The sequence below is a fragment of the Pollicipes pollicipes genome, unplaced genomic scaffold, assembly GCF_011947565.3.
Source record: "Pollicipes pollicipes isolate AB1234 unplaced genomic scaffold, Ppol_2.1 Scaffold_7231;HRSCAF=8579_pilon_pilon_pilon, whole genome shotgun sequence".
Lineage (NCBI taxonomy): Eukaryota > Metazoa > Arthropoda > Thecostraca > Pollicipedomorpha > Pollicipedidae > Pollicipes > Pollicipes pollicipes.
In genome coordinates, this window is record NW_023597034.1 from 40366611 (window position 1) to 40391141 (window position 24531).

General features: G+C 51.6%; 1 protein-coding gene across 2 annotated transcripts in view; it reads left to right on the top strand.

Annotated features, from left to right (window-relative positions):
* LOC119110477 (methyltransferase-like protein 27) overlaps nt 1–24531 on the top strand; it is a 74580-nt gene that overhangs the window by 33260 nt on the left and 16789 nt on the right. Inside the window, exon 1 of one of the 2 annotated variants that reach the window (XM_037234315.1) lies at nt 4540–4703. The exons of the other annotated variant lie outside the window; for it this stretch is intronic. Coding sequence (XP_037090210.1) covers nt 4602–4703 — 102 coding nt within the window. The 5' untranslated portion in view covers nt 4540–4601. Of the gene's footprint in view, nt 1–4539; nt 4704–24531 lie in introns of those variants that run through there. 2 annotated transcript variants of the gene reach the window in all.

Here is a 24531-nt window from a genome sequence, read left to right on the forward strand (position 1 = left end):
AAACGTGTCGACATGTGTTCTTCATATGCTCACGCGGTAAGCGTTGACAAGCACAGACCAATACTAAACTCTGAGTTTCGTTTAGCTGGGATAGTAAGCTCCAATATGCTCTGATCTATTGAAATTTGTTTGCATTTTCGCAGTTTTGTCACCAATTGGTTCGCTTAAGTGTTAGTTTTTGTCTCCGATCATATCTCGTAAATCAGAAGCTCTTTTCGCTCCTGGATGTCGCCTTCACGAGATGGCAATGATCGATGCAAAATCTTGCACCCAGACCAATTCAGTTAATCCAAACACAGCACTATCAAAAAATGCGTGTATTCCATGCTAACTCCCTCCATGGCATGTTTTTTCGTCTTTGCGTCCAGTACACGATGTACAACACTAGAGCATTTTTTCGTCTCTTACGAATGTTTACGATGTTTTCTTCATAGAAAAGTTTACTGCCGAATGCCTATGCATCCATAAAAAACCCAGGTATGTGACACTTAAAATATACTGAAAACACGTCTCACGACCGAACAAACCGCCAACATGTTAAGGCAACTGTGACATACGCGTCGAATGTGCATACGTCACAAGCCCCATGCGCCTCAAGTCACGGCCCAGCCGCCCATGTCGCTCACGACGTCATGCCACCGATGACGACTGCAGCCGCTGCCGTCATAGCCAGGCAGATCCCAGGTGAGTGGGACGAGGAGCCCGAGCCAATCGGAAGCCGAAACTTTTGGTTGAGCCACTGCCTCACGAGCGTTTCACTGGCGCCAATCCCACCTGGCGTTTGGTTTGCACGGTATCTCGGACCTGACACGGCCGCATAAATCTCGCAGGATGCCTGAACGCGTCGTCGGTAATAGGTTTCAGATATGACACCGAACCGCTCTGCTTATTTTTCTGGGCGTCCAGACGCAGCCAGGAGTCCACAGTCGCCACTTGGATAGCATCTGCTCACTCACCACGCTGCGCAAGCCTTGGTAAGGGCAAAGCGTGCATGCGGCCTGCACGCGGCGCCGATCCCAGACAGATGGCAGGACGCCGGCCTGCCCGCCTTCAAGCTACGGCAGATGCCGTCCGATCGTCAGCAGGCGTTGCCGGCCGGCATGGTGCGAGAAGCCTCCCCACCGCTCCAAGCACCGCGTGGCAGCGGCAACGTATGGTGGTCAGCCAATGGTCAGCCCGCCAGCGGTGATAGGCGGCATTCTGCCGCGAGGCCATGGCGCGCATTAGCGCCCGGCCGCGCGGCGCTGAGACCGACAAGTTGAGCTATCTCACTTTGCTGGCGCGCTGGTGTGATAATGCTGCCCGCAGTGGGCCGAGAGCTGCCATTGGCAAACAGGAATTGATAACGTTGACCCTGCGCCGTACACACGGCCCAACACTGGTGCAAGGCTGCTGTCGAGCGGCTTCGCGCTGATCAGAGCAGCTTCGTCGCAGCTCAGCTGCAGCACGTGGCCAGCTGCCACTACGGAGGCTGCCTCCTCGCTGAGATCCCCGGTGGTTCTTCCCTCCTGTGACGACATCGCGACACAGGAGCCGTCCCACCGCGCCGCCCCTCCCCACCGTACGCGGCAGCCGCACCGCCGCGCCGCCCCTCCCCACCATCCTCGGAAGCTACACCGTCGCGTCGCCCCTCCCCACCGTACGCGGGAGCCGGCCTATCGCGCCACCCCTCCCCGCGCCAGCAGCAGCGTCGTCCCTCAGAGTGACGTTATCCCAGCGGTCTAATGCCCTCCGCAGCCCATGCCCCTATTCGTCGCGGCGCACTCGCTCCATGTGCCTGGGGCCCCACCAGCGCGGCAGATCCGCGAGGAACCCAACGACCCGGCTCAAGCATGAGCTGGCCGCGCCCATCGTCAGGCGGGGCGTGAGCACCACTGGGTGGTATTCACCCGCTCAGACCAGTTGTGGTGATCATGGGGGGTGTCCTGGGCCCCCAGACTAGCTGTGGCATCAGGCTCGGCGTCGATACACCTGTTCAGTATCTGTTGTGCACTGGCCAGTGCCGACTCGCACTGACCGCTGCACAACACATACCTCATCAGCCACAGTGGACGTCTGTCTGTTCAGGTGCCCCCGCCCAGGGCCGCTGTGGACCGCGGGTTACGACTGACCTCCGCTGTGCCTGCCCTGCCGCACTGGCGATTAGGTCCGGCTCGCCACGCTCTGGGTCGGAAACTGAGCTTCTGTCACCTGCAGGATTTCGCGACTGATGCCTTTTCGGCCTGAGCTCATGTCGTAACCTGCTTGCAGTTTCGTCCAGCGCGGGGCCTCCCTTCAGACATCTCCTGGCTGCGCACCTGCCTGCCATGACCCGCCTGGGCGTGCCTCCGCTCGCCTCGCCGCGCGGGTACCCGACAAGACGTGAAAGTCGGATGGCAGGCGCGCACTCAGCGTTGGGGACGGAGGGGAGTGGGGCCGGGCCGCTCCCCACGACGGGCACCGGGCGCTGGTGCCGTCGGCTTGCGTTTGATCGCCTTGATGTCTGCTGCCTCCAGTGACGACCCTGTTGCTGTTCCGACGTTTGACGATTTTTAAGTGCAACATCATATATGATGAAATAAGCTCGCTTTTAATCATTGGTATCCATTCAAGTGGGAAAAAGTGCTCTGAACAACATGGCTTATGTGTTCAGCAAACATGTTCGCCAATATGTCACATATGACGCTAAGGTGCTGTCAAATGAGCCGTGCGAACTTGTCACTCAGTTGAAGTACTTCAATATCCCGAGAGATGGGCGTGATGGTGCTGTAGGCGTTTGCTGAACCACGTATCGTTTTATTTTATTGCTCGTGTTTTAGCCCTTTCTCGCGGCATTCTTCCGTACTCATTCGTGAGCTTAAGGTGCTTGCTTGTATTCACTTGCTCAGTTATAGCGATTCGATTACAAGTCTTATTTCCGTAACATCAAGTACCCGTGTCCAACTTCTTGTATTCCGTCGCAAAAAAGTGATTCATGTTCGAATCTTGCACTGCGTGCACAACATTGATCGAAGGCGAGTTAAAGTCCGTTACATTTGGAATTCCTGTTCACAAACGCCAGACATGAACGATTTGACGATGGTTTTTTTCTTTTTGGCCTTGAACGTCGCACGGTAGATGGGTGGCGCTATTTAAATGACGATTTGATTGACAAATGACGTTTATGACGAAGCACAGCCGATGACACCAGCGGCAGGCCATCCTAGTCAAGAGCGAATAGCGACCGCATAAAGCGATTCTAGCCCACCCAGCCACGGTTTGGCGGGTCGGGTGTCAGGCGCTCTGGCCAGCTGAGCCGTGAGACGGATATTGCTGTATTCTACAGTGTTGAGAAGCGCCTTGAATGCGCGTCGAATTTGTCTTCATCATTCGGCACGAATCGCTTTAGCTGTACCGTCTCAAGCGTGATACTGAAGCTGTTGAACTGATGCAATTATCTCGTCATTCAAATTCTGCCATTCCACCGGCCATGCAGCAATCAAGGTCAATACAAATGTGATTGTCGAGTCGTTCATAGTTGGCACCCGTGAGCAGGATTTCCAGACGTGACGGTCGTCAACTGGCTCCTGATCAATGTTATGCGAGGTACGATGATGCAATCAAGCAATGTTTTTCAGGGCATATTTACTAAAAGCATAAAGTCTGCTTTCTATGGCAAGCTTTTCCACCATTAAGTATACCAATGAATACAAGTGTGTTAATTTTATCCTACCTGATGTTTGCTCCAATATCTTCATAGATGGAATATCCCCTTTCAACAGTACCACACAGCCGCGTCAGCTAAAGCGTGTTTGGTTCGCCGACTCGTTCGTTCTATGCGGACTTAAACTGGGCATGGTTTTGGTGTTCCCATGCTGATGGTAAGTGACCTTTCATGTACTGGGGGACTTTGATTCAAGTGGGACATCGATCAGCCTCTGAAATGTGTTCATGCTACCTTATATTTAGTATTCCGTGCATCATCTGACATGGCTTTTCCGTAACACATTTCTAGAATTTCTTGATATCTTAACGAACACCTTCAGATACTATGAAAACCGGTTTTCATCGGAGTCCCAAGGAATACAGCGCATTAAATGCTGCGTCTACCTGTTCAACATCTACATCAGGACTATGTTTGGACTGTTTCCACTTGTATGGCTATTCAGCGCGATCTTAAACGTGATTCAAATAGTGCAATGCTTTATGGAGCTCTGCAGCGGCTTTATGTTTTGTGCTGTGCTCTTACAACACAGCCGGGATCGGCCCTCGCTGCTGCACGCCTCGCCAGTCTCTCCCGCGTTCCCCACAGGCCCCTGCTGTCAGTCCACTGTCACACGGTCCCGACAGGCCCCTGCTACGACCCCGACAGGCCCCTGCTGCCAGTCCACTGTCACGCGGTCCCGTCAGGCCCCTCCTGCCAGTCCACTGTCAGGCGGTCCCGACAAGTCCCTGCTGTCAGTCCACTCTCAGTGCTGTCAGCGCCGCTAGTGGGACGGCCCCCGCCCCGCCGCCACCCTGCCGTCGCCCGTGCCGGCAGCGGTGGCGGCTCGCGTCCCTCCCCGACCTGCAGTGAGCGCTCGGCAAGCGGCGGGAGGCGGAGTACTGCTGTGTAGTGTGGTGAGCTGACTGCGCAGGCGATCATGGCGGCAAACAACACGCACCTGGAGTCGGAGCTCTCCAGCCACGGCAGCTACCAGGACATGCTGGATTCCTACAAGGAGCACTACACGCACTATGAGGCGGTCAGTGGCGGGTGTGCGGGCTGGACGGAAGGGGCAGCCTGGCCCGATGTAAGCATTTCAGGGCTGGGCTGTGCTGAGTCTTGTGAGGATTTGAACACAAAATATAGTGCTGGTTGCATGCCTGGAATGCAGTTGTCATTTCGTACGGGCTTACGGTGACGGCGTGAACCCTCTCACTGAATGGGAGGTTTTAAAGATATCCTCGTCGTTCAGTTTTGTAGACCGGTTTCACCACGTTTGCGCAACCACCGCATGCTTTGCATACCCTATTCCGCAGCAATTCCGAGGGCATTTTAAACACTCGTGCCCATTTTACGTGCAGCCAAAAGTGTAAATGTGTTTTAGGTGGGCCGTGTTGGAATAAAACATCGTTAATGGAAGTCATCGCGAGAGAATTTGGGGTTAGATCTGACGGGTAACTAAACGTCCCTGTAGTATTCTTGGCAGTCGCTCCATTTGCTGTTTTCTTTATTGGTATCATAGAGTGGTTCTTCTGCTTTACTGCTACGCACTTGAGAGCAGTGGGTGCCCTTCAATAAGCCACAGCGATTTTTTAAGAAGACGAAATATGCGCTGGGTATGTTTGGCCAGCGTCAGTATATTCCGGACGTGTGTCCGATTTTACCCGGTCTCGTTCTACTAGAGGCGATGCTCGTGGGCACATATTATTTTTTAAAAACTTTGCATGACACAACATGCACAGGTTAAGGCCACGGTCTAGAAAGCGATCGGGATCTAGCAGTGGTGGAGTGAGATTTCCAGCTCTGTTCATGAAACAAAATTTTATGGGACGCTTTCATGTGCTCACTGCCCGCTTTGGCCAGTCGCTACGACCGCAGCCCTCGTCTGACGACAGCTGTTTTCTACTGAGCCTTACACGGGCACACGCAGTGCAGCCAGCCACCTCATGCGAATCGCAGGAGCCTGACCATCTCACGTTACTCTACTTAACGGAACCGGAACTGAGATAAGTATCCTTCAATGAAAGGCATCGCACTGCCGCTTTGTGCCCGCAACGGTCACCGGCTTTGGACGAACCGTCACAGCTTGGTCCGCCTGAATGACAAACGTATAAGAATATTCCGGTAATATTCCGTTTCTGTGCGTTTTCTGCTGCGCTTGTGAAAGAAAATGTTCTGGTTTTTCCACTTCAGTTATTCTACCAGCGTTACATGACTCGATCGGTTCATCGTACCGCACCAGGATGTGTGTGCTGAGCTTCAACGATTGCTTTGGAGGCATGGGACCGTGCATATTCTCGTTACAGCCTTTCATTTGTTTACTCTTGTCATTGCGCAATCTGTTCGGGCTGTCTTCCACGCTAGGGTCTAGGGTTTATCTTCCTCCCCTATTTTTCTTTAAATAACAATTCTCTTCCTGCTTTGTATTACTTTCTGGCCATCACGTTACCTGTACCTTTCCTTTTTTCTTGCGGCATCGTTGTTAATGGTGTGGCCAGAATCCCATTCACCCCTTTTTTGCTAGAACGTCGCCTTGTTTCTACACACGCATGGCGGGAAGTGGAGACAGATCTGAGAATGGCATTGTTACGTTCACTCGTCTGGCTATGTTCTGAAGGCGGTGGGCTACTGCCGGCTCGACGTGCAGCTGCCAGCAGGGTGCGGTTAGGGGCCGGTCTTCAGCTTGACTCAGCTTCGGGTGCCTGTGCCGTGCCATGGCCACCCGAGCAACTCGTTTTTGTTAAAGTTTCGACACACGCACTTTCTCTGCGCATATTCGAGGCACAGCTGCCGTGCCTGAAGCGGGCGCAGGCCTTGGCATGACGACCAAGCTCCAGGAGATGCTCCACGAAATATTCATCTTGCGCTTCGGTCATGCTCGGCTCACGGCCCAAACATGGTCTTGGAGATCAACTAGACCCATTGACGGTCTAGTGTAAATGCTTTCGGCTGCTGCACCCGGTCTGAAGGGGTTGCGTCTGTTACAGGGAACGAGATTGCCGCCTTCCTCACAGACTCTTTGCCATTCTTGGCAGCCGGCACAGCGTACATCAAGTTTTTCTCTACCTATGAAGATCTTTTGTTGAAAAATCACAATCACCTGAAAATAGCGCTCAACATGGACAGCAATGCTCTCTTTGAGAAACAGTCCTTGCACAGCTGGGCACAGTAAATTCAAATAATAATTTCCGGCTTGGAAGCGACCCGCCTCCTGCGAATGTACAAACGCATCGTCGTCGCTGCCATTCCAAGTTTATTTTTGCCTCAGCATGTTTGAAATATGCGCCCTGTTACCACGCTTCATGTCGTCATTCGCACTCAGGGTTTTAAGAATGTCCTCCCTCACACACATGAGGCGACAGGAGACGTTCGATAGTGCGGACGTTTGTCAACATGTCACCAACGACGGGAGTGCACGAGGTTTCAAGATAGCAACCAGGCTAACCGAAAAGCCCATTGAAAAAGGAATGAATGTTGAGCATGCCACCCTACTATTCCGAATGTGGGAAAGCTGAAATTCTTCGTAACAGCCAAATGGAGATAACCGCACTGCAGTCCGGTGCTGACGATTCAATGCAGTGTCTTTGGTGGCATTTGAGCGCACTTGTTGAACCGGCGCCGACGGTGTCTGCCACTCGCTGTAGGCTGTGACCGCCCGGTGCTCCGAACACGACACCTTCAGGACGGCTCGTACTGCCTTCCCAATTACACCAGCAACTCACGTTCACGACGAAGGCGAGCAGCTGCGTCTCCAACGAACGGCGAGAAACCTGACCGGCGTTGCAGATCGGTGTGCTCCGGGAAGTGCTATCCATGGAGGCAGAATCTGATGCCGCCTGGCTATGAGACTCAAAAGTCCCCCACTTTCCTAGCCCACTTTGGCTTTCCACAACATTGTGTCTCTGTTTACTCGCGGTATAGCCTAGTTGACAAAAGACTGCCGGTGATGAATATTCCCTTCGTATGTCGAAACCTGAATTGCCGTAAATTTCCCGCTAACGACCGCACAAACCCATCACGCCGATGTGAAATTACAGGGAGACCACCGCGGAAGAATACCAACATGATATCGACGTTTGTTGCACATTATCTGCCAAACGGTTCAAGGGATGGGCTGAGGTAACTGATGTGACTTTTCAGCTTATATGCGAGGAGATAGAATAGCCTACGCTTGTAATATAATTAAGAGTGCCTCAAGGAAAACATACAGCGTTACGTGCCTTTTAGCTGTTTTCCCCTCAAGTACGTACACAAGACGCAGTTTAGACGCATTTTATTGTTTTTTCATTGCTACATTTGACAGAACAATGTTTACCATGAAACAACTTTCCAGCTCATGATATACATGTCCCTGTGAAACGATCCCCCATAAACTAGATAGATCTCCCATTTACCAGATACATTCTTGTGACTTGTTTCTTTGCGTGAGTGCGAAGGGTAACGTGGTCAATCATAATGACATGAAGTGTTGAAGATTATATAGGCATTGCGAAAACGATGCCAGCTGTCATGCCAGATGGGAACGAATTTCTTTAGTAGTTGAAGGAATTAGGGATAGTAGGATAGTAATGTTGGACGGGTTATATATATATATGTATATATATATATATATATATATTAAGTTATTTATGCGCACAAATACGCATTGTATAGTGAACACTACAAATAAAAAACTATTACAGTTACGTTTCGTTTTTACTGCCTGGTCCCTTGTGACCCTCGGCCTACAGCACTGACCTCACGGTATCAAGAGCTCACCTTTGTGCACGGCGTCTTTGTGCGCAGTATGTAAAAGAAGGACACGGTGTCGGTCTGCTTGAAGTTCATTTCCAGATAAAATGCTCATAGACATACGCATGTTTCAAGCATCCCAAAATTCCACGAAATCGTGCAGATGCGAGACATGCCCTTACCAAGCTTGAGTGGTTGGTATGCGCTGTGAAATTGGATATATGACAACGTAAAGTAGGGTGGTTAGTGCCGAGTATTGAGTGGGGGAGATGTGTATTATGTGAGTTTTATTGTTATCTTTAATCCTGTTACGTAGCAGCTACGCTGGCCTTTAAGGCGGCAGCTCTACGGCGGCCGTGGAGTGGAGCCAGGTCACGTGACCACCGCAGACCTCGGCCAGATCCTGTGTCTTGAGACCTTCACTGGTAAGATGGTTATCCCCTGCGTACATCGTGGCATTGGGCAGTTCCAGTCATGTATCAAGCGATGTTTGGACGGCTATACGCTCAGCGTGCTAAGCGGTGCGTGGTGCCTCGTGCGGACATTCTGTATGCGTGCAATGCAATCAAAGGACAGCAGAATGAATACAATCGTTAGAAGATCCTGAAAGCAGTGCTGCATATTGCTCACGCAGATGGGAGCATTAGAGCTAGGCGGATGAGATCTGTATGTTACGAGTAGCGGGTGTGCTCGGGTGCGACCACGCGGACGCATAGCGGGTATGCAAATTTGACACGGGACGGCCTCCAGCTCTCATGCCCCGGCCGAGGTCAGTGGTGGTCACGTGGACCTCCCTTTACGACACGGCCTGTGTGATGAGCTGTCACCCTGAATGGTCAGTGGAGCTGTTACGTGCGTCTTTAAATAAACTCACGCGGGCTGACGGCCACGCCGCGTGGCGAAGTGATTAATGATGTCATTTCAGGTGGCAAGGTCGGTCGCAGTGACGTGGGCACCGCCAGAGCGTCCCACCTGATTACTCGATCTTCAGTTGGAAGCAGCGTGCACGGTGGCAAGGACTGATCGATAGTCTGTGGAAGTGACCTCCGGGTATCCTATCACCCCATCGAATATTGTGTTGTTTGACATCGTGACATCTACGTCACCAGTTTACGACAGGGTCAGCTAGCTCCGATTCCGACTCAGATCGGACAGCACTGAGACGATGCGAGTTCAAAACATCCGAAGAACTCGAACTTAAACAAGTGATACCACAGTCGGATATGGGCCCCAAACGGAAAGACAGAGGTTCATAATAACAGCAGAGTATTCAGGGGCGCGGGGAAGGGGGATGCGGGGCACGTGCCCCCTTGCCCTATCAAAATTAAACTTGCATAAACATGCATGTAACTTAATTTCCACTGCGAGAATATAGAGGAAGACAAGCAGAAATAAGTAAATTAAGGGCATGTCATGTTTTTACAAGCTATGCATTACCTTTTGCGCGTCTGCGTCGCGAGTTTTTCGGTAACAAGCACCATTCAGTAAAGATTCTTCAAGACCTATGACGCAACCTCATATTACGCCAAAAGATCCAGCAAGAACTAGGATCTAGCTTGATGGTAGGCCGAGAAAACCAGCAATAACCAGGATGCAGCTGAGGATTATGTTATAACCACATATATGTATATATATATATATATATATATATATATATATATATATATATATATATATGTTGTTATGTTAGGCGGGCTCCATTAAATCTCTGGTAGACCAAGGGCGTTTAACCAAAATAGGGTATATCAATCACAGGAGCATGAAGGCATGAAGTCATCCGAATTCCCACATCGCTAGACCATGTTCGGTAAGAATGCACGGCGGCTTTAATCCCCAGGGGAGGTAGCAGTCGTCGGTAACAACAACGGCCACTAAAGATGTGTCAACATCGTGAATAGCAATGTTGACAAGGACACGCTGACGTGAATATCAACGAAAGCGGAGGATAGAAGAACCGGAGTCGGAATCGAAGGGAAGGGAGGGGAAGAGAATATCGACGGGAATATATATGTATATATATATATATATATATATATATATATATATAATCAACGAGAATATCAACGTCGTGAATATCAACGAGAGCTGAGGGTAGAAGGACCGGAGTGGCAGTCGAAGGGAGCGGAGGGAAAGGAGCCAGCTACGTCGTGAATGTCAACGAGAGCTGAGGGCAGAAGGACAGGAGTGGCAGTCAAAGGGAGCGGGGGAAAGGAGCCAGCTACGTCGTGAATGTCAACGAGAGCTGACTTACCTTCCCCGGCGCCTACCGGACCACCACTGACCCACCGCCGACCCCGACCCCAGGCGTGACCTTCTCCCCGCCCTGTGATTGGCCGGGTCACGTGACCACGTATCTTCGAGAACAGACGCGAAAATAAGAGGTCTCCTTGCAAAAGAAGGGCCGCCGCTCTTGAGATTCGAACCCAATACGAAACGCGTACATGCTCACAACGCAGGCGAGCTAAACTACTATGGCACCAGGACGATAATCACGTTGGCAGGACAGAGGGCAACTAATCACGTGCACAACAATATATATATGATGTTTTTGGGAGCTTTTGTGTCCTGATGTCCATATTATCTCTTACAGCCTTTGGTATCGTATCTCTTGTTCGATATCGGTTATTTCTGGCCAAAATAAACCCTTGCATTGTTCCTGGGGTCACCAATCTTTGCAATAGGCTCTCGGACACATATTTATTTTTCTGCTTCGTCGTGGACGCCTGTCCGCCTACGTCGCTGACGTCTGTCTTACGTCTGGGATCTGAAGATGATCCAGCTGGCGATGGCCACACGCTAGCATTGAGTGATCCAGGTCACTGGTCCAAACACTGCCAAAGCTCCCGCGCAGAAAGCCTCAACCGCGCGTTACCACGATTGAAAACCATTCTAAACGATGAACTCTATCGATTTCGTCTCTGGCGTTGGAACAAAAGCATTGTATGCACGCGTGAAGCTCCCGGCGGTCCGCTGGTTTGCCAAGGAGGACGGCCGGCCGAGACGGTCTGACACCCAAACATCGATTCCGCAACTGCAAGCGTCGTCAAGAGGAATACTGATCTCGCACTGCAGGTGAACGGATGACAAGGCAAACAAGCTCATCAGGACAGAAAGCAGACCGAAAAAGAAGTCGTGAGAAGAGTCAAGAAGCAACAGTAAAGGGATTGCTTGACGTAGCTGCAGAACCAGTCCCAGGACCGTCACCTCAACATGGGAACTCCTATCCCTGCGATGATCAATAGCCCTGTGTCTGAAGCAGCTGAGGGCGTCAGCAACCCCGGTGCAGCTGAAGTTGATCTGCTTCTGCTGACGGCTGACCTCCTGTGCTCTACTGTGGTATTTACGTCAGTGGTAACAGCTGATCCCATTCTTCGTCCCAGCGTCAAAATTGGCTAGCACTCAGCAAGATCTATCCTTGCCAATGGAGCTAATCGGTGTCTAATCGGCAGTGATCTCGTCCACAGCCGTGATCTGGAACCCTCTAATGAAGCTGTTGGACACGCAGTGGGACGGCGTGTGACGCATCCGCTTGCTAAAGTCACGGTTCACGTCGACATGCGTGACGTTGATGTTGAGCTTATCGGCTGCTTCGTCCCGGATCACCACTAGATGGTTTTGTTTTGGTTTTATGGTTTATCATTGACACAGACACAATGAAGCGGTACGGACCGTGCTTGAAGATCGGAGGCAGATCCGTCTCTATTCGGCAAAAGGACGGATCGCGCCGGGCGATATATCTTTCATGTGCTCTGCAATGTTCCTGAAGCTCATTTCTATGCAGCCATCCCGTGTCAGTCCGTGCAAGACCTTGAGACTGGCTCCGGCTCAGTTGCATAGCCTTGCTGCGGCATCAGACGCCAGTTTTCATGGAGCAGCTGCAGTGACAGCAAAAGGGAGCTTGTTTTATTCATTTTCCAAAGAAGCTTCCGTCTAACTTGAGTGGTTACCGCGAGCACGTCAAGTGAATGAGAATCAGAGAGTGAGCATTAGTATAGGACCACCCTGTACATAGCCCCTACCTCTCATCATCTGAGAATGGCTCAGCGATTTTGCTCTTGTCGCCCACCTGAAAACGACACACATCGGGCGGGATAAGCTGTGCGACCTCCCCGTTAACCAGGTGTTTCGTCCCGAGCTTACCAAGGTGGTTGCTGATGTCGCATCCTCCTGTAATCGGTGTTAGCTCTTCAAGATGTCAGCATGGATAAAGTGCCTTCTACGTACAATATTCAGAGTCGTGAGTCGCTCAAACCGGCGGCTTCCGACGTCGTCCTGTTCCTGCGCACCAGCAGAGGATTCATCGGTCGCCTGGCAGCCGTCGATCACGGCTCTAAGCGATTCATGACTGTCCTAATGCACCGGAGGTGACCGTCGACTGTCGTGACTGCGTTTGAGCACTGCGTCCTGGTAGGTCTTTTGCAGAAGCTGAAGCGCGTACTGACTGACTACGGGTAGGAGTTCCGTGGACCAAGTACGGAACGATACCAGAGAACTGGGAAATCTTCCACGTATGCTTGGCTCCTCTCGGGCCTGAAGGCGACGGAGCAGTGGAACGCTGCGATCGCTCCCCGGGCCAAGCTCTGCGGCTTCTCGTCGACTCTGTCGGCGGCTGGAACCTCCAGGTGGCCCACGCTATGGTCAGGCACAACACCACTCAACACTCCGAGCTGCAGCAGTCTCCACCCCAATTCCTTCTGCGCCACGAGCAAAGATACGTCGGCGGGCCAACCGTGTCTTCGGAGACGTTGCTGGAGACCAGGCCATCCCGAGCTCGACCCCAACCGCGTTGAAGAGCTCACCAAGAAGAAGATACATCACCCTCGGAACCTGCTGGTGAACAAGTTCCAGTGGCGTTGCAAGAGCCCGTTCATCGTGACACGGAAAAACAATAACGCTGTCACATGCCTGGTGAAATCGGAGGAGGGGAGAAAAAGCGAGTCTTTCATTCGCAACTTTGTCAGGGGAGACCGCCATCGCTTATGCTGCGAGGATTTCGCCCAATGTATGGGCTCACCGAAGCAGATCCAGCATCTGCAGCCGGCCCTCTCGCGCGGGCTGCGGCTGGATTCTGTCCCGCTGCACAGACAACACTCGCGCTCGGCTTACCTGCACGGATCGCATTTGCACCAGGTGCTGCATCTGCATTCAGCGGGCTTGTGTAGACCTCTGAATCGGCATCTGGCCTGCCTGGCGATTCCCTGCGCACCGGAGCAGCCCAGCCGCCTACGCAAGCCGCCGAGGCAAAACGACCCATGTGTCGTCTGGTAGCCGGATGTTGAGGACACGCTGTCTGAATCATCACCCTGGCCGTAGGACCCCCAGTGGCGCAGTTCGTCTGAAAGCTGTCCGGCGGTCACCAATGCCGCCCTCAGGTCGTGGGCAGGGAGAATAGTCTCGGCCGGTGGCTGGCGGATTATCAGTCCGGGTGAAAGCGGCGGCCGGCGTAGCTGTGCGTTGGCAGTTCCCGCGCTGCTGCGCTCTGATGGCGTTCGTTGTCTGGCAGAGACGTTCGCACACTGTGTTATCGAGTAGCGGGTGTTTTCTGTGAGCTTTGTTATGCTGCTGCACATGTTTCCCTTATCAGACAAGCTTATTTTTTTTGTGTTACCGCACGACAGAGCGGGTTAGAGGGAGAAGATACAGGATTTTGCTCACATACCCGCTTGATGCGATTATTTATTTCACACTCTTGTGTCGTCCTTGCCTCGTGTTGTACTTTGCCGCGGGACTTGGAGGGGATGATGAGACCGCACGGACGCCGCACGGCGAGCCTGGGCGCGCTCCTTAGCGGACGGAGTGCGCGCGCTTGCGTAGGAGCGATCCGCCGTGATTGGGTAACTCCGTGTTGGACCGTGCCAGTGGGCGGATTTTGGACGCGTAGCTGCTTGATGCGTCCCTGGTCGCCGGCTCCGGTGGCGCTCAGTATGGCCTGGGGCCGAGAACGGCGGACGTGAGTCAGTTCTTGGACTAGCCTTTTTCGGGAGTGCTGTGGTTCAGTAGACGAACGAGTGACAGTGAGATTTTTCTCTTGCAGTAGAGGACGAAGTGACGAGGGGTGCCTAGGTCTGCGATAGGTCCGCGAAGATATGCAGACTAGTGCAGAAGATGTCAGTCATTCAGGCATGTATGTATGACGCTATAGCAACGCCATCCGCCATTGTTGGAACAGTGGAAGATGACAGACGCCACTGGCGAGGATGGCCACGGTGTTCTCTGTGTATCTGCACGATCAATTATGGGAACGGGAGTAAATGCATATGTGGTCGAGGCATGCCTATCCTGGCCCGTGTGGGTATGTGATTGGATATACTCCCGTCTCGTGGAGCGCTGTGCTTTGGTTCGCGGACGCCATTCTGTATGGTGGAACGCTCGGAGGGCTCAATAACGCTTCCCCATATGAGCATAGACGCTTTTTTGTGACGGGCGCTGTACGGCTGGACTTTCTTGCCTGTTGTGTTTGGCGTATCGCGTGCTCCCGCATCTCCAATTCATGGGCTGTCAGAAGTGCGACTGGAACCTGTGCACGTGGGTTGTCGGTGCTGCTCTTCGGACAGGCGCCACGATACTCCATCAGCTCGGGGGTCCAGTTACTGGCCTGCACGTCTCCGCGCGTAGCTCGCTCGCTGTTCTGTAGTGAGGGCTGGCTGTGCAGCTGTTGGTCGCCTTCCCGTAGTTTTTTCTTGTAGTGCGGAACGTGACCACATTTGGAGGGCACCACGTCTCTGGTGGCTCCCGCCGTGAGCCAGCGTGCCGCCGGGCCAGCACCGAGCTGCAGCAGTTCCGTCTTGAAAACAGTAGCCGTTGTTCACGCTTGGAGCGGCCTATTCTTTATCGCGCAGTTTACGCGAGGGATGCGCAGTTTGCCTGCAGCGTCACCTGGCGGCAGAATGTCAAATGTGTCATGTCAGAAACAGACGCCAAGGGAAGCTGGTGTCACGGGACATTGGGAACATAATGCAGAGCTGGATATCGTGAGCATGCAATTTTGCCGCCGATCATTCATGTGCACCTTAACGAATATGTCTCATTGAAATGTGGTATGCCGTGTCATGAAGATAGTAGCATGGTATGGTGTTATTTGAATATAATCCAGGTGCCAACGCTGATGGCGTTGACGTTCGTCATACTGACAGCGGTGTGCGTCAACTTCGCCGTGACGGGAGATGTGCGTGTACATACTGGCCTTCTGGCGTCCTCGGGCCGGAAAGGAATGGAAGAAAGATAGTAACGGCACTGAATAGCTCATGCAAAGCTTAAGATAAATATGCGCCTTTTTCTGTTTGAGGTCTGGCTCAAATCATCTCTGGTAGAATTGCATTGTGTCCTGTTTAATTTTCTCCACCTGGCGTCTCCCGAACTGTATTTGCGTGAATTTATTTCTCTGGCATGTAAAACGTCGTGTTAACACTATGATATTAAAACGGCATTACATTTTACTAAAAGATTCTATACAATATTGCACTTGAAAAACTGGACCCGTGAGTGCAGACAGTTTTTCCACTTTGTACAGACACCACAATCAAAAGATATTAAAATGATACAGGAAGAGCGTAGCGTAAAAACTATATGGCATCTTTTGGCCGGGAACATGTATGTCGGAGAAGCGAAGCGTGGTATTAATGACCGTTGTACTGAACACAAGGGACGCGCACGCTTACGGAGAGCTCATACGTCACTGGGAAAATACATTTGTCTCAAAAGGAATGAAGCAGCTAAAAAGGAATAAAGTCTTTTAGGACACTTTTGTATGATATGGGAAACTTCTACCGTGGTAAAAAATATGCTGTAGTGCGTGCGGTGCACTTCAGTGTTTGCATGCCTTGATATTGCTTGTCGACACACTTTCATTTTTCAGAATAAAAGTTTTGGTAAAAGTCACGTGAGGAGTGCGCCACTCTCAATATCCCTTAATGCTACACAAGTGTCCGTTGCCTTTGCAAGTCCCAAGTGTTCGCTGAACCACGGAATTCCGTTCATTAGTTTCTCATCGGCCGCTAGGTGGCGAGCAGTAGGCTTGATGCGAATGACAGATGTCACCTACTTGACTCCGACTCAACGTCGAATGATTCAGCCACAAGCCCCGGGTAGATGTGGGGCAAACTTGTATGATCGTTGATAATAGCGATTGCTAGGCCCCCGGGGTATAGAATGTCAGCACAGGGCGAAACACCCTGCAGCTTGCCTGTGTAATCCTGCACAGGTGTTGAGACATATTGCAAGTCGTTGGCAAGAATTTGACGCCGGTGAGGCAGTCTTGTATTCGACTGCGATTTTTTTTTAGTCGGCTCAGGGCTGTATCACAGATTTCGGGGTCCGACGCAGCTCATAACTCATAGCCGTTCCAATTTGCTTGATTCCATTCGGTTCAGACCAATTGCTTGCACTGAACCATTTGACTTATGACTCACGCAGGTTGCAAAATCAAAGATCCTGTTCAGTTCCCGGTAGGATATATATATATATATATATATATATATATATATATTATTTATTTATTTATTTATATATTTATATGGAACAAGGAACGTAAAGGCTAGTCACACGTTTATAGTTCGAGCCTGATAAATACAGTGCAGCAAACAATACCTTTCCTTCGACCTGTTACAGACGAGCTCCCTCAAGTGTCCGCCACAGGGTAGCATATTCTACCTGGCACCTACGACCCAGACCCATTGGTTATGGTGCTCTATTGCCCTGATTAGCATGCAATGTGGACTAGACCGCATTAAAGCTGACTGCTAGCAGTCTGCAGCAACCAAGTGGCAGCCAAGTGCACTCGCACGTAGGTAGTCACGTTCCCACCAGCCAGTATTAGCCATACCGTTGGCGATGGCTTCCCAACGATTCAACATCGGATTGCGGCCCTCGAAAAAAAGGATTAGCTAGTCACAATTCGCAGGCATATTATGCACTTACATTATTTATGTAGTAAGCATCACGAATTACGATCGCATTTCTCACAGACAAGCCCAGCAAAGATCTGTTTCACTCGACTCCCATCTTTCGGCCAGCAAGGAACTGAACTGAAATGAACTGAATAGAACAGCTGAACTAGAGATAGGCTAACGGAGGCATCGACTGTCGTTTCCACCAGATGGTCTCAGGTTATGTCATCGGTTCACTCTATGATTAGTTAAGAATCAAAACAGGGTTCTGTGCTGCGTCTTTTGCAATTCAAGTGGTAGTGAATGAGGAGTCAGGTATGGATTGGCTCGTTATTGCGATAATTGACAATAGAAAATATGATCAGCCTTTAATTTTTCATGTAGCAGACAATCTCACTAATATTAGCATAATATATAGGATGTCCGCATCATGTAATATCATCTAGTTTGGCTGAGATTTGGCGCACTGTACCTAATTATCAACAAGTTTTGTGTTTGCTGCTTAGAAAATGCAATTACAGACTTTGTGCTGATTTTTCAAAAGGCTGTGTGGCTGATACTGCATGCTGTTCATTTAAACAATCTGAAATAGTTCGTTGATTTGCCTGGGGGGTGCCGTGTTTCCTTACTGTTAGCATTTTATTTTGAGTCGCATGGACTCACTGGCATGACATTGTCAGAAATGATCGACTCGTGATTCAGCTCTTGCAATTTGCGAAGAATGTGATTCGGCCCATGACTCAAAGCGGCATTTTTCCTAACGAGCCAACTCAGCTCACGACTCGATTAGCTCAGGAGCCGAGGCATGATTCAGCTCGACTCCAGCACAGGTCTGCGGTGAGGTCAGCTGATCACCGTGGGGTAACACCCTAGTGTCCAAGGGCGGAGGCGGGGCAAATCGTTAATTTGTGAGGCAAACTATTGAAGCTATACTACTGTCGCTGACGCCAGCTGCTGCACAGGCAGATGGCGCAGGCTTATGGCATACCTTGCGGAGTACCGAGAGTACAGAAGCAAATGAAATGTGAAAGATTCGTGAATTACGGTGTCAGCCCATCTGCACGTGCACTGTGGGGAAGAAAGGAAGATGGGGAGGGGGGGGGGGGAGGAGCCTATTCCGAGTGCAAACCACACGCCGAGCTTGCATCTGCAACGTTAGATATGAGAGGCCGGCAACTGTCTGATATGTTGCGAAACCTCCCCGGCAAACTGTAAACTGCGAAGCTAGCGGATAGGAGCGGCGCCACCGCGGAATTGGGGAGGGGGAGCAGGGACGCGTCCCCCTCTATCATCGGACATGGGGAGACAGCGCCCTTCAACAGCAAACTTCTTGCAGAGAAAATATGTTTTTCACCCAGACTTGTCTGGGACCGTATTTTTTGCATCATTACCAATCAGACGCATCCATGATGCGCTGCATACCTTTCGTGGCATTTTTACATCTATCCCCGGTGAGGAAGATTTTGACCACGGGCCCGAGAAAATGGGGCTGCAGATTTCACGGGCATTGCGTCGTTTCATTTTCACTGCGCACTGGAAAATCTTTAAGGGGTTACAAATGCCCCCACCAGGCGGGCACGAGTTTTCAACGCGTACTTCATATGAAAGCACACTCAAAATGCGCTTTCCTTTCAGTCCATCGCGTTGTAACATATCACTTATGTTATCATTCTTTGCAGGCTCGTAACATGCTTGTTTATGGTCGCACGGGATCTGCGTACACCAACCCTAGGGACACGCCTAGGAGTGCGCTACCAGAGGGGCAAAAGGGGAACCGCCTTTCCCCATTTGCCAATGAGCAACTATGGCCCCCTGGTGGCTGAATTCGCACCTTTCCCCTTGTCCGTTCTCAGCAATGTGAGACACAGTGCCTGTGAACCCATCCCTGAAGTTGCCAAACTTGATGGTCTCTCATTACCCTGTCCGACATTTCAGCCTCAGCTGAATGCAGTTTCCGCGTGCGGCAGGGGCTGAAAACTTGTCTTGCTTAACACGCGCTCGGGTGGGGGGTTTCAAATTGACCCTCAAAGGTTTTTCCAGAATGGTTTCCGAACGGCACGGCGTAGCCGCGCCAAATTTCGCACAGCTGTAGACAATGGAAACGCGGATCGTTTGGCGTCAAAAATTCAGTTTTTTTGTAAGGTCACTGGCCTATGTCAGGTCAAAGTCAGACCATGGTTTTAGCGGAGGCAATTTCTAGGGAATCCTTCAATCTGATCCAACAACGGGGTGTTAAACGAAGCCATACATCTCTGAGATGCTTTCTCAGGCAACAAACAGTTGAGCGAGCAAATTAGATTGACCTGAGTTCAGGTATGAAGGTCACACAAGGTCAAAACCAACATTTTTTGTCACTCTATGGCATGCTGTATGGGATCGATTCTGGTGCTCATTTCGAGTATATGGATTGCAGGAACCGCATTATACATCTTCCATGGACTTCTTAGAGGTCAGAACAGGTCATTGACCTAAAATGACCCAGTTCAACATTTTGTTTTAGGAACATACTGCCTAGCGCAATCTTTGCCGCTTAGTCAAATGCAAAACTCAAAGCAATCTTGTATGATTTTGGTCACCTTGACCTTAAAAAGGTCAAAAAAGGTCACATACCTTGAACGAGAAGGTGAACTTTTGCTTAGAAACCGCTATATAGGTTCTGGGGGCACTTTGGAGACCAACCTGGAACCTGACCTCTTTTGACCCAAAGGTCATGACCTAGGAATCTGAATCTTTGACCCGAGTGAGTTCACGTACCGGTTAACACACCCAATTTTTTATCGCTAGATATACCAAATTAACAATTTGGTATATCTAGCTGTCTTAGTTTTTGAGATCTCACAGGGGGTCAACTGACACCCCACCCGAGCGAGGGGTATCCAGGCGGCCACCCGGGCGCGTGTGAAATGATGACGCAGAGGAGGGTCAATCCAGCAGCAGAATGCTGCACGCCTGCCTTCCTCTGGACCAAATGGATCCAGCTCATGCCGCAGTCGCTTTTGCCAGTCCAAACGCATAGAATTAGGGATTAATACCAAAAAGACCAGTGCTAAATATTCAGAAGCTGTAAGTTTCAACCCCTAACTCATCTTCGGTTCCCGCGCCCCATGCCTTGTGGATATGCAACTCAAGAGGCATGAGCAACTTGCGTAACAGTTGTCATTTATGGGATCACTGATTATTAAATGCATTATTTCTTGTTCATTTCTTTTTATCCAAGTGTCGTGATGGTTTTATGGTTCGTCCCTACTATCAGAAAGTGGTGGTGCCGTCTCTGCTAGCTGAGTTAATGTGCCTGGTTTATAGTCCCCCTTAACTATAAACAAACCAGGGAAGCGAACATAAATCCGCCCGCGTTCCGGGTATCCGCTCGTCTGCATCAGCAGAAGGGGCGGCGTCTGCGTCTGTCCCCTGTTTTCGGTCTTTTTTGCGACCTGATGAGCCAGTGGCCTGTAGGACAATCCCGGAGAGCGGGGGCGATCCGTAGTCTGATGTCACCGATCGCTCTTCTGGATATTGGTAAATGATATCTGATGTGGTATCAGTGAAATGTTGTTGAATGCGTCGATGCCGTGTTGTGAAGCTGGATGAAGCGGGTCCGGGGGGCAAGCTCCAAGCTGAACAGCGACAATATGCAGTGTATTACGACACACTGGCGCTTGTCGGTGCTGTGAAAGCTGATCGGACCTTGTGTTCTGCGCGCCGCGGACCACGCCGGCCAGCTGATCCATACCTACCCAGACATGACATCGTGACGCCCCGGTCATCAAGGACGAAGACAGGCTTGTTAGTTCGCTGTGGCGCAGCGGCGTGCATGGTCCGGACAGCTGGGGCAGGGACGATGCGTTCGGGGAGGGGTCCTGGGTCGCGTGTAGGGCCTGGGATGAAGACATTTGCTGTTTTGCATATTCGCACAATGCTTGGCTTCAGTTAAAAAAAGATTGAAATCGTATCGGTCGCTATCGTTTCGCAATTGTCTCCATTCTACCATACGAACACACACTGTTGCTGCGTTCCCACATCCGTAGCTGGAAACTACAATCTTTCCCCAAAGTTGTGAATTACTCCCTTTGCCACTTTTTGCAATTCCACCTGTGCGGTGAATCCGGGGGAGACACCCAGCCCAAGTCAATCGGGTCATTGGGTGGAGTGTTCCCCCTCCCGACCAGTCACCCAACTTCGGTGTCACGCCTTATCTCTGCCTCATTTGCAAAAGCTGACAATAAATGTGGCCAAGTGACAAAGGACACCGATCATCCTTGCCGTTTCTCCCGCCTGGTGATTTATGATGGTCCAAGAGGGATGGACAAGCCCAGCTAGTCACGGTTGCCGAAATATACCAGTGAGTGCCGGGTTAAGAGAACATAGGTTAAGCATCGGTGGCGGACCCCAAACTGAGACCCGAGCGTGTCCATGGACAAGTTCGGACGAGCCGAAGGTTGTCAGGGCGCACGACAGTGAGGACCGCAGCCTGCTAGAATAGCGCGAAGAAACCGCGCCAACGCTTCAATTATATCGACGATTGGTCAGCAAGATTGCTTCACTGCTTGGATATCGCTAGGTCGATGTTCTGGAGAGTGTTATCGCGCCAGACCCTCTCATGTTTATACCGGCGGGAGTGTCAGGCGGAGAGCCCAGGAGCGTTGGATCCTGCGCAGAAATCTAGGGTGACATCTGGTGCTGTTGGCTGTCATTCAGCTACTGTGAGCTGTCACAGTGTCGGCTCCCGAGCCAGTACGGTGCACCCCCTCGCGCCATCCTCTCGCCGCCCCGGCCTGATGATGACAGCGCAGCGGGTACACGGTAGTCTCGCCGGTAGTCTATAGCGGTCGGCACTGTAGGGTCCGTCGGCGGCAAGCCCGAAGCGGTGCGCCGCATTTGAATGCGTCGCATGCGGTATCTTCGAGATCTGCAGGCACAGCTCCCGACCCGTCAGGCCTAAGAACTTTGAAATTGTTCGCAAGCTTCACTTGCACGAAGGCGACACTGTGGTTGCGTCGTGAAAAGCGTGGGCGGAGACCGGGCGTGGCGTGCACTTGTAGCCGTTACTGGCTGCAACGACTCCGCTCCAAACCAGACCATACCAGGGCCTACTCTGGTGAAGTAGCATTGCGGAAATGATGGGCCAGTTGTGATGTTTCTGCAGCGTGGTCGTCAAGCAGGAGGTGTAAACAAACTTGGAAACTATGACGGTGTAATTTAACCCCATTGCGCAGTTAATATACAAGTTGTCCTCACAAACGTACCTTCTGCCCGAAAGGATCTCCGCCCTAACTCACTGTTGGCCACTGTTGGCCATTGTCGGTCTCCCTGTGTCCTCTCGGGGTGTGCCAAAGAAGACATGTGATGCCGTGGAAGCGGTTTGTCAGGATCCCATGTCCCAAGATAAGCATCAGTTGTTTCGGAGCAGCCCGGCTGCGCCATCGTCATCAGCGACGATTTCATTCTGGAAATATGAGCGGGATTTCCCCGCTTTTCAGATGCTGTCGTATTCTTTGCATGCCTACTCGCACGTCTGGCTGAGAGGAGACCCGACGCATGGGTTTGGTTTCTTTATGCGCATGCGTATTATAAACCGCGAAATGCCACATCATGCCAGCAGCTGAGTGCGTCGAAAAGTCCCAATGACAACAACCCCATCCCAGTACAAGGTCATGTCACTTCGGCCCCAACGAATTCATCAGATGAGCTAACATATCCGTAAGATACGCGCGTCTGTGAGAGCGATTAGACTTGCTGCGCCACAGCACCCACTGTGTCAACAAAGGTACAAAGTGCTGTGTCGCGTCCTGTTGCTGCTGTGTTCGGACTGCTGTACGCATGCCGTCAGCGTGACTGCTATACTCATCAGTCGCTGGGAGGCGTGCAGTCGACACTCATCAGTCGCTGGGAGGCGTGCAGTCGCCACTCATCAGTCACTGGGATGCATGCAGTCGACACTCATCAGTCGCTGGGGGGCGTGCAGTCGCCACTCATCAGTCACTGGGATGCGTGCAGTCGACACTCATCAGTCGCTGGGAGGCGTGCAGTCGACACTCATCAGTCACTGGGATGCGTGCAGTCAACACTCATCAGTCGCTGGGGGGCGTGCAGTCGCCACTCATCAGTCACTGGGATGCGTGCAGTCGACACTCATCAGTCGCTGGGAGGCGTGCAGGTCGACCTCATCAGTCACTGGGATGCGTGCAGTCAACACTCATCAGTCGCTGGGGGGCGTGCAGTCGACACTCATCAGTCACAGGGAGGCGTGCAGTCGACACTCATCAGTCGCTGGGGGCGTGCAGTCACACTCATCAGTCGCTGGAGGCGTGCAGTCGACACTCATCAGTCACTGGGATGCGTGCAGTCAACTCATCAGTCGCTGGGGGGCGTGCAGTCGACACTCATCAGTCGCTGGGAGGCGTGCAGTCGACACTCATCAGTCACTGGGAGGCGTGCAGTCGACACTCATCAGTCGCTGGGAGGCGTGCAGTCGACACTCATCAGTCACCGGGAGGCGTGCAGTCAACACTCATCAGTCGCTGGGGGGCGTGCAGTCGACACTCATCAGTCACTGGGATGCGTGCAGTCAACACTCATCAGTCGCTGGGGGGCGTGCAGTCGCCACTCATCAGTCACCGGGAGGCGTGCAATCGACACTCATCAGTCGCTGGGAGGCTTGCAGTCGGTACTCATCAGTCGCTGGGAGGCGTGCAGTCAACACTCATTAGTCACTGGGAGGCGTGCAATCGACACCCATCAGTCGCTGGGAGGCGTGCAGTCGCCGGCAGGCCTGTCGGCTGGGCGCGCGCGATCACCACACCCATGTCGGCATATCGATCTGTGTGACCCGCAGCAGCATCACCTGTAGTGCTTGATCGCACGCCTTACGTCTAGCTGGCGTGTTGAAGGGTACGGTTTTTGTGTACTTGTCTGAAATGTAACGCAAAAATCCTGGCAAGCCTCCCTGGCTGGTATGGGTCTTGTCTTTTGCCTTTGTCAAAACTAGTCGATCGGCAATAGGCTCTGTAGAAGAAAAAAAACGCTGAGGCTTTGGCGCGGGGTTCCGACAAGCTATTCATTCTCCTTCACAGTTGCCCTCCGAGAACATTTCCACGTATTGTTCTGACATCTGAGCTGGATTGTTTTCAAATTTGCATGCGCCTGACCTGCGAGATTCTGCTGCCCCCAAAGGGACGGGGGATGACTTTTTTCTTCGGATTTTTAGTAAGAAACGCGGATATCAACCGTTCGGGCTTATCGAAGCACGTTTCT